Genomic DNA, 12,173 nt, shown 5'->3' on the forward strand with positions numbered 1-12,173 from the left:
TGTCCCTTGAGAGCTTGGAAGGGCTGATGTAAGTGTTGGAGATGTTTGGAGACAGCATGGTCAGACCACAGGTTTATCCATCAACCTCATTTCTCATGTTAAGAGCTCGGTGGAATTGCCAGGAACCAGAATATCTGTGCTTGGCTGGAAAAAAATGGGTTCTTCTGTGTTTTACCTGCAGCTCTTCTCAAATAAACTCTCCACACACACATCTCATTTCCCATGTGTCCGGTTAGGTGTGTATTTTATTACAGCTACAGATAGAGCTCTAAACATACAGAATGCCTCTTCAGGGTAGGATAAGATGTGTACAGCCCCCATCTCATAAAGCTCAGCATATATTAATGAAGAAGATGCTAAATTATTCCCATCCGACTAATAGAAAATATGTGATGTGGTCAGAGAGGGGAGCTAGTGCATGAATCACAAGCTCATTGGCAGCAGGACCAGCCCGGTAAATCAGTTAGTTCTTGGCTGCCATCTGAGCTTCAAGGGGACCTCATATTCTCTCACCTCTGACAGTTGTGCACCTCCTCCCTCTGCCCAGGGCTCAGGAGAGGAATGAGGAACATATTCACACTCGGAAACAAATCTGTGATTTCAGAAGTCAGCAATCCTGGGGCAGCACAAAACCCCAGGAAACAAAGATGAGAATTCTCTGGGCAATCCGTATTTTCATGAGAGCTGACCGACACGTTTCCTGTGCATGGCTTGTTTCGCCTAAGCTGTAGAAAAAAGCACTTCAGTAGGTCTTTGCAGCATACCACTGAAGCAACAGTTTTAGATCAGATAGATCAAAAACTAAAGGAATTCCCTTATGCGCTTAACAGTGGAAGCACTGGGCCGGCTTGGCGTGGCCCAATGTGTTTTGAACAGCTTCAGCAGCAGCTGGCATGAGGCACTGGAAGACAACTTGCACCTTTCCTACTGGCCGTGGGCTGGGACACAAGTGTATTGCGCATCCTGGCCTCACCAGCTCTTTTCAGTGTATCTGGAAAGAACCAGAATTGGGGTCCATGCTGCCTGTTACCTTGTTATCTCTTTGGGACCAGGTTGGTCTTTGTGCCCTGTGTCTGGATGGTGTCTGGCACAATGGGCCGTAACACATCTCCTTTATTTGCTGCCATCAGCTCCTTTCGGCTTGGAGTCCTGCTTGGGCTCTTCTCATTTGACACAGACAATGCACTGAGCAGGATGAGGCAGACCCTTCTGCAGACCCTCTGCTTCTTGGTGCTGGGTCCCCATGGAGTTTAGTGCAATGTCCCTGTCCTTGCTAAGTCATGTCACTGATTAATTTGGGGTGGGTTTGTTCTTCCTGTCAATATTTGTGCTTGCGGCAGTTGGGAGGCAGTGGGGTGGCAGCCCTGGAGAGCTCAGCTCATCTGTTTATCTGCCGGCTGGGATGGCTGCAGGATGACATCTGCATACCATTCCGCTGCAGATCACTTCCTCGCCCTGGAAGGTCGCGCTGCCTACGTGGCACCAGCCCCACACAGCCCAGCACCGGCTGGGCAGGCACTGAGCCCAGGATGAGACCTGATGGTTACACAAAGGGTCAAACCCAGGCAGAAACCTTGAGGGGGACAGGAAAGGGGAGGTGACTTCCAACACTGCCAAATGTCACACAAGTGCTGCTCTCCCGGTACAGTGTTCCATGTGGAGGAGCCGGCTGGCCCAGGCGCTCACCTCTGCTGCTCCCTTTGCATTCCCAAGCTCCAGGTGTCTCCTCTGAGCGTTACACATTGCAAATGGGGCCATCCAGCTCAACACCACTCCCTCTGGCAAGCTCATGCTGTGGCAAAGCAAGCCAGAAAGCCTCCTTTTGTTCTAATTGGTCCCTCTTCCCAGTTCTTTTCTTGCCTCTGCTTAGTAACTTGTTCTCCTTATATCTCTTCTTCAGATTTTGAACAGCCATTTATCAACAAGCTGGAGACCCTCCTCATCAGCAAGAAGGAGTACACTTGGGTACCGTGCCTCGTGTCCATCCCCGATCTTAACGTCACGCTGGTCTTGGTGAGAGCTCTACCAGTGGGAGATTCTGGACCACAATGTTCATTTGTTCTGCATTTGTAATTACCTGAGTGGAAGCAGGACAGGCACTGCCAGGAATGGAAAATGCATGGGACACATTTTCCATGGAAAGTACAAGCCACTGGCTTCCTCGTTTTATTTGCTGGTTGAAGCTGTGCTGTCCAGTTCCCTTGGGCAGACCCCACGGGTTTCCTGCCAACCTTGCTTCTCTTCCCTGGAGCATTATGAAACAAAACAAGACTTTGTTTTAATCCCATTTCCCCGCAGCATCCCCTGTTTCTCTGGCCTCTGTGATCTACAAACCCTTTAGGTGATCGGCATCCCCACGAGGGAGGAGGCTGCAGCCCTGGGGCTGATGACTAAAAACAGCTCTGTTATCAGTTTGTTTGTGCCTTTCTTTATTATTTTTTTTTCCCTTTTTTTCCTTCACAATGCAAATACATCCTTCCAGGATGAGTGTTACTATTGTACAACGGCCTCCAGGGACACTCTGGGGGCCAGGGGCCTTTCCCTTGCCCGGGAAGGACACTACCCAAGGTCAGCACTCATCCCAGTGGAGCTGATGTTTGGGACATCAGCATCAGTTTCCTTAGCTATCACTAGAAGTTTCCATTCCTGGAAGTCTCTGGCCCACTCTGCAGATGGAGAGGCTCGTGGTGCAGGATACGGTGCTCAGGGTATAGGGGGGCTGGGATTCCTAGATGGCAAACCCCTGGGGGAGAGGGCAGGAGGCCAGCACAGCACGATGCTGCATCATTTCTTCCCGCAAAAGGGATGTGTTAGCCAGCAAAAAGCCTGGAAGGGGTGGAGTGGGAATGTTGTTACCTTCTTTTTTCAGTTGGCAAAATGTTGATCTTTCCAGCAAAATTCCGTCATCCACCCTGATGGGAAGAGCACTTTCTGGGACAACAAGAAGGGGGTGCAGGTACCGACACACTTGATCAGGGATTCCCTGTATGTCCAGTGTGAGACTGTCATTGACAAGAAGGTCTTCAGGTCCAATTTATTCATCATCCATATAGCAGGTGAATACTTGGGAAGGGGCGGGAGGGAGGAGTTTGGATGACTGTGAAGTTTATCAGTGTGGCTCATGGGGTTGTCATGGTCCTCTCTAGCCACACTGACTCTGCATGGTGCTTGTATCTCCTCTGTGCGCCAGACAGAGACACACCAAGTACCAGGGGGTCATACTGAAGTCTCCTGTAACTGCATGCTCTGAGTCAAAGAGTTAATAGATCTGAAATGCCTTTCCACTGCCTCTTCCTCATCAGGGAGTGAGCTGTACGACATCCAGCTGTATCCCAAGAAAGCCATGGAGCTACTGGTGGGAGAGAAGCTGGTCTTGAACTGCACAGTGTGGGCTGAGTTCAACTCCGGCATCCGCTTCCAGTGGACTTACCCTGGCAAACAGGTATCAGCAAACAGAGCAGCTCCAGAAGTGCTGGGCAACTTTCCCTCCAAGTCATTCCTTCCTGCCCCTTCATGTGTTCCTCCTCACATCACTGGCAGGGCTCTGCTTCATGATCCTAACCATGATGAGCCCAGCACATCTTGGTCAGAGTGCTTTCCCATTTTTCTCTCCTGCGGTGGAAGGCAGACTGAGGGAAGACCCTTCTTCCTCCTTGCTGAGGTCTTATTGCTCTGGGGCTCTCCTGGGCAAACACTGGTTTCATTTCCGCCAGTGCAAATCCAGAGCAAATATCATTGGCTTAAGAGCTACTCTAGCCACACAGTCCTGCTTACCAAAAGCCTGTGAGGGGGTCCCTTCCTGTGTTTTCCTTCCCTTCCCCACTGTGTTTTCCCCCTGTTGTAGCCTCTGGCTCATGTGATCAGCAAGGTATCAGTCAGGGCATCACTGTTCAGGTACCTGTAGGCCTCCCATCCTCGTTACTGAGCTGCAGATAAGAGCAGAACTCTATGCTAAGCTCTTATCCCAGCCTCAGGGCTTGCACAGCCCCATCCTGCTGATGTCTTTCATCCCCTTCTCTCTGTCATCTCCCACAGACACAGCGGGCAGTGATAGAGCCTGAGCGCCGGTCCCTGCAGACACACACGGAGCTCTCCAGTATCCTGACCCTGCACAACGTCAGCCAGCAGGACCTGGGCAAGTACACGTGCACGGCCACCAACGGTGCCCAGATGCTGGAGGAGAGCACGGACGTCATTGTGCACGGTACGGTGCCTTCCAGCCCCTGCAGAGCCACAGCCAGAGCAAAGCTGCAAACACAGCAAGCCCCAACTGCTTTGACAGTGCTTGGCACAAGACTCAGTAAAGGGGCTCCTGCACCTCCATCCCACTCTGCTTTAGTAAGACCCAGCCTCCATCCAGTCCCTCAGCCCTTCTGTGCCCCAGAACCACTCTGGGATCACATTCAGCAACATGCCCGGATGACAAGTGAGGTACAAACACCAGACTGGCCCAAACACCACTGGGATGGCAGGACACACAGGTCTTGTGGTCCTGTGGCAGATGCAGTGTCCCTTTGGCACGACTGGCCTGGGAGGCATGAGCTGCGGGAGCACAAGGTGCCATCAGCACTGAGTGGCTGTCTCCTGGCAGCAGAATGTGATGGGGCAACACAGCCTCCCTGTGCCCCTCATGGCTCCCAGCAGCAAGGCAGAGGCAGCTCTTCAGCTGCCAGTCTCAAAGCAGTGCTGACCTGCCCAGCACTGCCTGGCACGCACTCCCTTCTGCTCCAGGGAGGGGACCCTGCTGGTAACAGGGATGCAGAAGAGAGGCTGGGGGTCATATGAACAGATAAGACAATAGTGGATTTTGGTTATTTTGACTTCAATGTTTCAGAGAAGTAGTCATTGTCAACTGCACTGCCTCAGCACCCTGCCTGTCCTCGGTCCTTCCTGTCGGGCCCTGTGGAGAGAGCAGATCTTGGTGACAGCCTGTCCCTTTGTGCTCTCCTCTCCTCCATGCTCACCTTTTTGCTTACAGAAAAGCCCTTCATCAACGTGGAGTGGAGGAAGGGCCCAGTGATAGAAGCCACTGCAGGAGATGAAGCCGTGAAGCTGCCGGTGAAAGTCGTGGCTTACCCCCCACCAGACTTCCAGTGGTAACGCACCTTTCTTACCCTGACCACCTTCTCCTCCTCTCCTTCCCTCCGCCAACTAGGAAAGCTTAGCCTGGTCACTCTGCGGCCAGGATTGTCCCAAATGTCACATTTTTCCACCCATGGGGATCATTTTTCCCACCTACTCTGGCTTTCAGCTGCACGGCTTGGGGTGGGAGGAGGTGACATTGCATGGAGAAGCAGCAGAGGTCCTGGCAGCTCAAATGGAGCTAGCCCCACTTGTCCCCCTGCAGAGGGGATCAAGGCTGGCCAGAGGAGCAAGACAGCTCTGCTTATGGCAGAGCTACAACATCCCCAACCCCAGGCACACCCCTATAGGACCCGTAACTCAGGTCCAGGGAAAGCCCAGGGATCTCTCCAGAGAGATCCCCAGTGCTAGCAAGAGGTGCCCTGACTGTGCTCTAATGGGGACCAGCAAACCCCTGCCCAGCTGCCAGTGGGACACTTCCTCCCCATGGCTGCATTTTCTCTCTGCCTCCCCGCAGGTACAAGGACGGGAAGCTAATTCCCAAGCAATCTCAATCTTCAATGCAGATCAAGGATGTGTCGGAGCAGCACGCTGGGACATACACGCTCGTTCTGCGGAACAGGCTGGCAGGGCTGGAGAAGCGCATCAGCCTCCAGTTAATCGTCAATGGTAAGGGAGGGGTTCAGGGCTGGGGCTGGGGGGAGAGCCCATGGTCCCAGCCTTTGGGCTACTCCAAGACCAAGTCTTTGTTGTTGTCCTAAAGCAGTTGGCACCTACATCATCTCCTTCTTCCTCATTGCTGAGAGATGCTCTGGTTACATTGAGGCTGGTTCCTTGTGGCCTGGCGATACGGCATAGCTCTGTTCCTGGCTCCATCACTCTTGGCAGGATATGTCCTTGCTCAGGAGCCATTTCCCACGACAGGATCTGAGGGGTGACCCTGACTGATGTGGACTTGAGAGCAGTGTAGCTACAGCACACACAAAGCCTGGAGCTGGAGCAGTTCTCTGGGTGGGAAGCTTCTGGGGAGTGTTCCCCTACAGAAACTGTCCCAGTCGTGCAGGAACCAGATGCCAGCAGAGAAAGTGCTGGCAGGGCACTGCTGCTTGGAGATTTGTCTCCAGCAGGCTCTGTAGCCCTGTGCTGGGGGCTGCCAGACAGTGCTTTGAGCTCTACAGCATCCAGACAGTCTCACTCTGCAGAGGAAGGAGAAACGACACTGCTTGAATCTAAGTATAATCTGCTCTGCCTTGCAGGTCTGAGGTCCCCAGGAGCTGCCCTGAGAGCCACAGTGTTTTAGTGCCCAGTCTCTCTAGAGATGGGCCTGGGGAGGGCTGTGAGTGACCTGGGGATGCAGGGGCTGACCTCACGGTGTCACTCTGATCCTTGCAGTTCCTCCGCGCATCCATGAGAAGGAAGCCTCTTCCCCGAGCATCTACTCCCGGAGGAGCCCCCAGGCTCTCACCTGCACAGTTTATGGCATCCCAGCACCAGAGGTGATCCAGTGGCAGTGGAGGCCATGGATGCCTTGTCGCATGTTCTCCCGACGCAGCCTGTAAGTGCCATTTCTTTCAACACCTGTGTCTTACCAGGCCATGAGCATGGCACTGCAGGCTTCTTGTGACCATGGCTGTGTCCTGGACCCCATCTCGCTTTTGCTCTCCCAGCCACAATGTGGCAAGAGGAGTACAGCACTGACTGATAGCTTGGAGCACTGAACACCCACTGTGGGGAGGCAGAATGGAGCCCACCAGAGACACTTGTGATCCATATGGGAGTTTTCCCCAGCCTGGCTGGACCCACACACCCCCTTGGTGAGACCCTGGGACAGGAGCTGGGGCTCAACTCATTCCTGCCCTAAGGTCCCTGTGGTTCTTTGGTCCTTCCTCATCTTCTTGGTAATGATGGAAGCTAAAGTGCACATAGGCAGGGGAGCAGAGGTGCTGTGCGCAGGGAAGAGTTGCTGAATCCAGGGGAAGAGCCAGCTGCTGGAATGGTTTGCCAGGAAGGTGTTTGTGCAGGCAGCACCAACGGGTAAGCAGGAAGGGTGCATGCCCATTGCCTGTGCCCTGGGAAGCTGGGGCAGCACCAGGCAGGGCTACAGTGACATTTTTTAGTGGCAGGAAGAAGGAAAAGGGATGCTAGAGAGTTATAGCCAGAGCAGTCAGGGTGGAGGACATCAGGGTGCCTGGAGGAAGCCAGGTCCTGCAGCCCTGTACAGGCTGTTACCGAGCCAGGGACACCAGAGAGCTCTCCATTGCATGCAAGTGCACTGTGGCCCTGTCAGGAAGCAGAGGGGCCCATGAATTATGAGCACTGTCTCCCAAGGCCACCATATTTCTGCCTAGCAGAGCTCCAGAGGATGCAGGAGGCTTCTTTCCAGCTTCCTGTTGTTTACACAGCTCGATGGTGTGTTTGCTCCGCCAAGTGCTCTGCCCCACACTGCCAGTGCCCTTGCCACTGCCCTTGGGTGCTCAGCTCTTCCCTGCTTCCCTGTCCCCATAAACCTTCTCCCTCCACACCTCCCACCCTGCATTTTGGGCAGACCCTCCTGTCTCCTGGCCCCAGCTGCATTTCAGAAGCAGGCTGCAGGCTGCAGCATCCCCAGTCCCTGGCAGATTTAGGCACTTCTCCCAGCTCTCCTGTCTTAGCCTGAAGAGATGCCACCGTGTTCCTGTGAGATGTTAGTAGCATCTCTACGTGGGATGTTTCCCTCATGGTATTTGTTGAATCGGGAGCAGCAGAAGTACCTTGGGGTGCTGCACCGTGTGCTCTCCAGGCCAGCACCCAGCCAGTCTGTGACATTCCTGACTCTCAGTCACAGCAGGGGGTTAAGGCCTTGTTGCTGAGCAGAGGCATCAAGAACTGCCCGAGGCACACATGAACCAATTTTGAATCATAGAATAGACTCATAGAATGGTTAGGGTTGGAAAGGACCTCAAGATCATCCAGTTCCAACCCCCCTGCCATGGGCAGGGACACCTCACACTAAACCATCCCACCCAAGGCTTCATCCAACCTGGCCTTGAACACTGCCAGGGATGGAGCATTCACAACTTCCCTGGAAAACCCATTCCAGTGCCCCTACCTTCCTCCACCCGTAAGGGGAAAGGTGAAACCACAGTTTTGGGGGTGAAAACACTGCCTGGGACCTGTATCTGTCCGCTGCCTTGATTTTCACATCTGTAGATGTTTGCCTCACTAGTGGCTGTGGGGCACCCTTATAAACCACATTAGAACTGATAACTGAAAGACACAGGAAATTTTGCAGAGTTAGAGGACAGGGACATCAGTTCTCAGACACAAAAGCTGGTTTTGCTGCCTTTTTCCCAGCTGACCTGCTGTCCATCTCTCTCCTCTTTCTCCTGCTCCTGGATTAGCAATAGCCGGCACCGGGCAGCGAGGCGTCATCAGAGGGATCGAATGCCCGAGTGCAGGGACTGGAAAGATGTGTCGCAGCAGGATGCAGTGAACCCCATCGAGAGCATCGACACCTGGGTGGAGTTCGTGGAGGGGCGGAACAAGGTAAGGCTGAAGCTTCAAGCCCATCCGGAGTGAGGAGCTGGAGACAGGCACCTCGGAGGGGTCCTTTGTGATCAGCCAGCAGAAGCAAGCCTGGCAGAAACAGATTTGGGGAGGGCGTCACACCTCTGCTACTAAAGTAAATCATGAGCAGCCGTCCCCAGCTCTGGGGCTCTGCAGTACCAGGCAGCCCCAGGGCGAGGGAGAGCTGTCATCTTTGAGGAATTACCCTACATCCAGAGAGGCTCCTGCTGGGGCTGACTGTGCAGGAGGATATACGCTGATTGATGTTGAATGCAGGACACCCAGCTAGAGAGGGCACAGCGGATGTGTGCTATAGGGGCTGCTATGGCCATTTCTGAGCACTCTTGCATGAGCTGTTCTGGGAGACCCAAACCCCATAGAGTAGCCTGGGCAGCTGGGAAGAGAGAGCAGGAGTCACAGACCGACCAGAAAAACTCTGGTGTGTGTGGCGGGGCATTTCATCCAGCTGCCCCCATTCCAGCTGGGTGAGGGTGGTATGAAGATGCTGGCATCCCTCTGCTGCAGGTTTGTGAGTGCAGCACATGTGCTCCACAAAGCCCACCTCTCCATCACAGTGTTTCCCCTCTGGAAGGAACATCTCTCCCTTATTGCAGCATGTGACCTATATGCTCTGCTGCCTGTTTCCTTCTGTCTCTCTGGTAGCTGCGAGTGTCAGGTCTGTGCCATGACAGGGTTCCTGTCCCCACTGGTGTTGGGCACCAGCCGCTCACAGAGGGATGCAGAACAAACAAAGGGGCCCCTGTTTCCGAAAGTCACTTCCTGTTTTCCTACACACCTCCAAAGGCACTTCCCGTCCTCTGGCCTGGCGGGAGTTTATCACTCTGCCAAAAGGGTGGCAGGGGCAGATGCCCTCCTCCCAGAGCAGCCGAAGGGAGAGGCAGTGATTGGTGTCCCCCGGGCAGGCGAGCAGGGGTGGTGGCAGCTCCTGCGTGAGAAGCCCTTGTGTCCCACTCCACATCTGACTCTGGTCTTGGTCCCTTTAGATCTTTTCTTTGTATTCCTCATTGTTTTCCTCCTGTTCCTCAGCTGTGTCCTTCTCATTCTGTCTACTTACTTGTAACTGTCCTGGGGGTCCAACTTTGGTCATACAGTCCAATGCAAGAGTTCTGGGCTAAAAGAGCTCTTAAACTTGCTGTAGGATGCTATGTCCTCAAACCTGCTTTCTCTCCTTCTCCTTTCTGCCTTTCTACTCCTACCACCCTCCTCTGGTTTTTATTCTGTCCAGAAAGGCCAGAATGAGCCGCAGGGTGTGCAGTGCACAGCCATGCACTGCAGGATGACATCAAATCCAGAAAGCCCAACACAAGCATAATACACAGATTAGAAGGAAAATCCCCAAGAAACAGGAAAAGCAGCACACAAAAGTGCCAGCAATAGGGTCACCTCAGCTGTATTGAATAATCCCAAGAAACGGAAAAGGCAACACACAAAAGTGCTAGTAATAAAGTCACTTCAGCTGTATTGAATATGCACTGAATGAATTCAGTTCCTTTGATTAACACAGGCTAATATGTTGTCACTTACAATGGAAATGCTTCCCAATGGGATGAATAGTAAAAGGCAAAGTAGTTTCCCTGTAGGAAGAATATTTTTTTTTCATGTTAAACATTGTTTTATTAGAAGGATTATTGCATGGATCCACTTGTCATTTAAACTGGGAGGGAAGAAAAACCTGTGCTTCAAACTGCAGATCTCCTCTAAGGGGAGTGCTTGCAACACATTTGGCCTCTCACACACGTACAGTGTGAGCTGGGAGGAGGAGAACATCCTTACTACCCTGCTGCCTTTCCTGGCTTATTTGGAGGCAGCCTCTCCTGGGTCTGTGTTCCCAGGACAGCAGCCTGGCTCTCTGCCCAACCTTAGTCATATCTTGCTGGAAGGAGGGAGGAGGAACCTTTTAGGGCCCTGTCTATGTACACTTCAAGAGAGAAGATGACAGCCTTTCCTGACGTGGTGAGAGCTGGATGCATTCACAGGTTTATTTTCCCTTTATGGATTAAAGGAGCGTTCTCAGGTCTGTAAGTACCTGTAAACTCCACTGAACTCTGTGGGACACCAAGTAGTCACTTAACTGGAGAGGGTTCAGAGAATCAGAGCTTTTGATGTCCTTTCCCTTTCTCCCCACTGTTATAAAGCTTGGAACCTCAGTCATCTGTCAGTCCTGCATCCTGTTCATGTCCCCCTTACTGGGCACAAGCTTGTCCCCATGGTGACCCAAGGAGCTTAGCAAGAAGTTTACTTCCATGGAGACGCATCTGTGCTGGTTGGGCTCCATAAAAAGGAGCAGAGATCAGGAATAAAACCATGTTGCTGTTCCTAGAGCCAGCAGATGAGGCTTGAAATGCACAAAGGGCTATTGAATAAGGGACTATTTTTGCATAACCCTTTCCTGGATACAGGTACCACCTGGGGCCACATTTGCTGGTGCTTTGCTGTCTGCCAGAGAGCAGCACTGATCCTAATTCTCTCCCCTCTTGCTCTTCCTAACTCCTTGTCCTCTTTTCACCCATCAGACAGTCAGCAAACTGGCCATCCAGGAGGCCAACGTCTCAGTCATGTACAAGTGTATTGCCTCCAATAAAGTGGGTCGAGATGAACGGCTGATCTACTTCTATGTGACCAGTGAGTACTGCAGATATCCCCTCCAACTGCACCAGATGAGCTCTCTGCTTGAAACAAGGAGGACCCTAGACCTGCCGGATCTTGTCATTTGCAGTTGACACCTTAAACAGTGATCGGGAGGCCAACAGGAAAGCAGAGCTACCCCAGAGCTCTGCTGAGCAGCAAAAGCCTGGAGCCTGGCAGCAGGCAGCACGGGCAGAGTTTGACAGGCAGGCCTGGGGGTGAGCCAGTGCTGCCTGTACCTAGGTCCAGCGCTGGGAGCATCCTGCTGGCTCCGGCCCAGGCAGCTCCCTGGGCTGGGGATGTGCCTGGTCCGAGAGCATCCTCTAGTGGCACTGCTCCCAGCCCGGGTCCTGCAGGCCAGAGCTCCTACGGTCCCCACAGGGTTTTGGTGATGGGAGAAAGCTGAGTCTGTAGAAGCCAGAGCTCAGCCGTCGTGGCCCATACGGAGCTGCATAAGCGGTACCCTGTGCTGGCAGGAGTCTGTCCCTGTCTGCTGGGCACAGGGAGCCTGATAAGGGCACAGCAGAGGTTTATCTTCATGCCTCTCTGGACAGACCACAGAAACCTTGGCTAATGGCCCTCATAGGCAGTACCTGTGCTAGCAGAGCCACCAGCTTTTGTGGAGGCAAATAAACATCTTCAGTTGCTGCCCCAGTGATGCTCTGCATGTGCAGTTGTCCAGCCTGACTGAATGTGTAAAAGCAGGCATGTGTGCAATCCAGAATGTGCAGCTGAGCTGAGAGCAGTAAGAGCCTAATTCAGACCTCCCAGATTTGTTTCACTTGTGACCTCATCTTAATTGGACTCTGGGACTTCAGCATATCCCTTAGCACTTGCTGGGCTTAAGCTGTTTGTTGCCAGCAGTTTGCATGTCACAGTTCTGCTCTAGATTGGTTTCC

At 53.0% G+C, this 12,173-nt stretch overlaps 1 protein-coding gene across 3 annotated transcripts in view; it reads left to right on the top strand.

Moving 5' to 3' along the window:
* Positions 1–12,173, top strand: part of FLT4 (fms related receptor tyrosine kinase 4) — a 55,330-nt gene that overhangs the window by 28,559 nt on the left and 14,598 nt on the right. For all 3 annotated transcript variants that reach the window (XM_065690408.1, XM_065690409.1, XM_065690410.1), the window contains exons 4-12: positions 1,901–2,013; positions 2,894–3,056; positions 3,303–3,442; positions 4,036–4,204; positions 4,979–5,096; positions 5,600–5,751; positions 6,475–6,637; positions 8,463–8,607; positions 11,163–11,271. In XM_065690408.1, coding sequence (XP_065546480.1) covers positions 1,901–2,013; positions 2,894–3,056; positions 3,303–3,442; positions 4,036–4,204; positions 4,979–5,096; positions 5,600–5,751; positions 6,475–6,637; positions 8,463–8,607; positions 11,163–11,271 — 1,272 coding nt within the window. The remainder of the gene's footprint in view (positions 1–1,900; positions 2,014–2,893; positions 3,057–3,302; positions 3,443–4,035; positions 4,205–4,978; positions 5,097–5,599; positions 5,752–6,474; positions 6,638–8,462; positions 8,608–11,162; positions 11,272–12,173) is intronic.

The sequence above is a fragment of the Lathamus discolor genome, chromosome 10 (genome assembly GCF_037157495.1).
Source record: "Lathamus discolor isolate bLatDis1 chromosome 10, bLatDis1.hap1, whole genome shotgun sequence".
Lineage (NCBI taxonomy): Eukaryota > Metazoa > Chordata > Aves > Psittaciformes > Psittacidae > Lathamus > Lathamus discolor.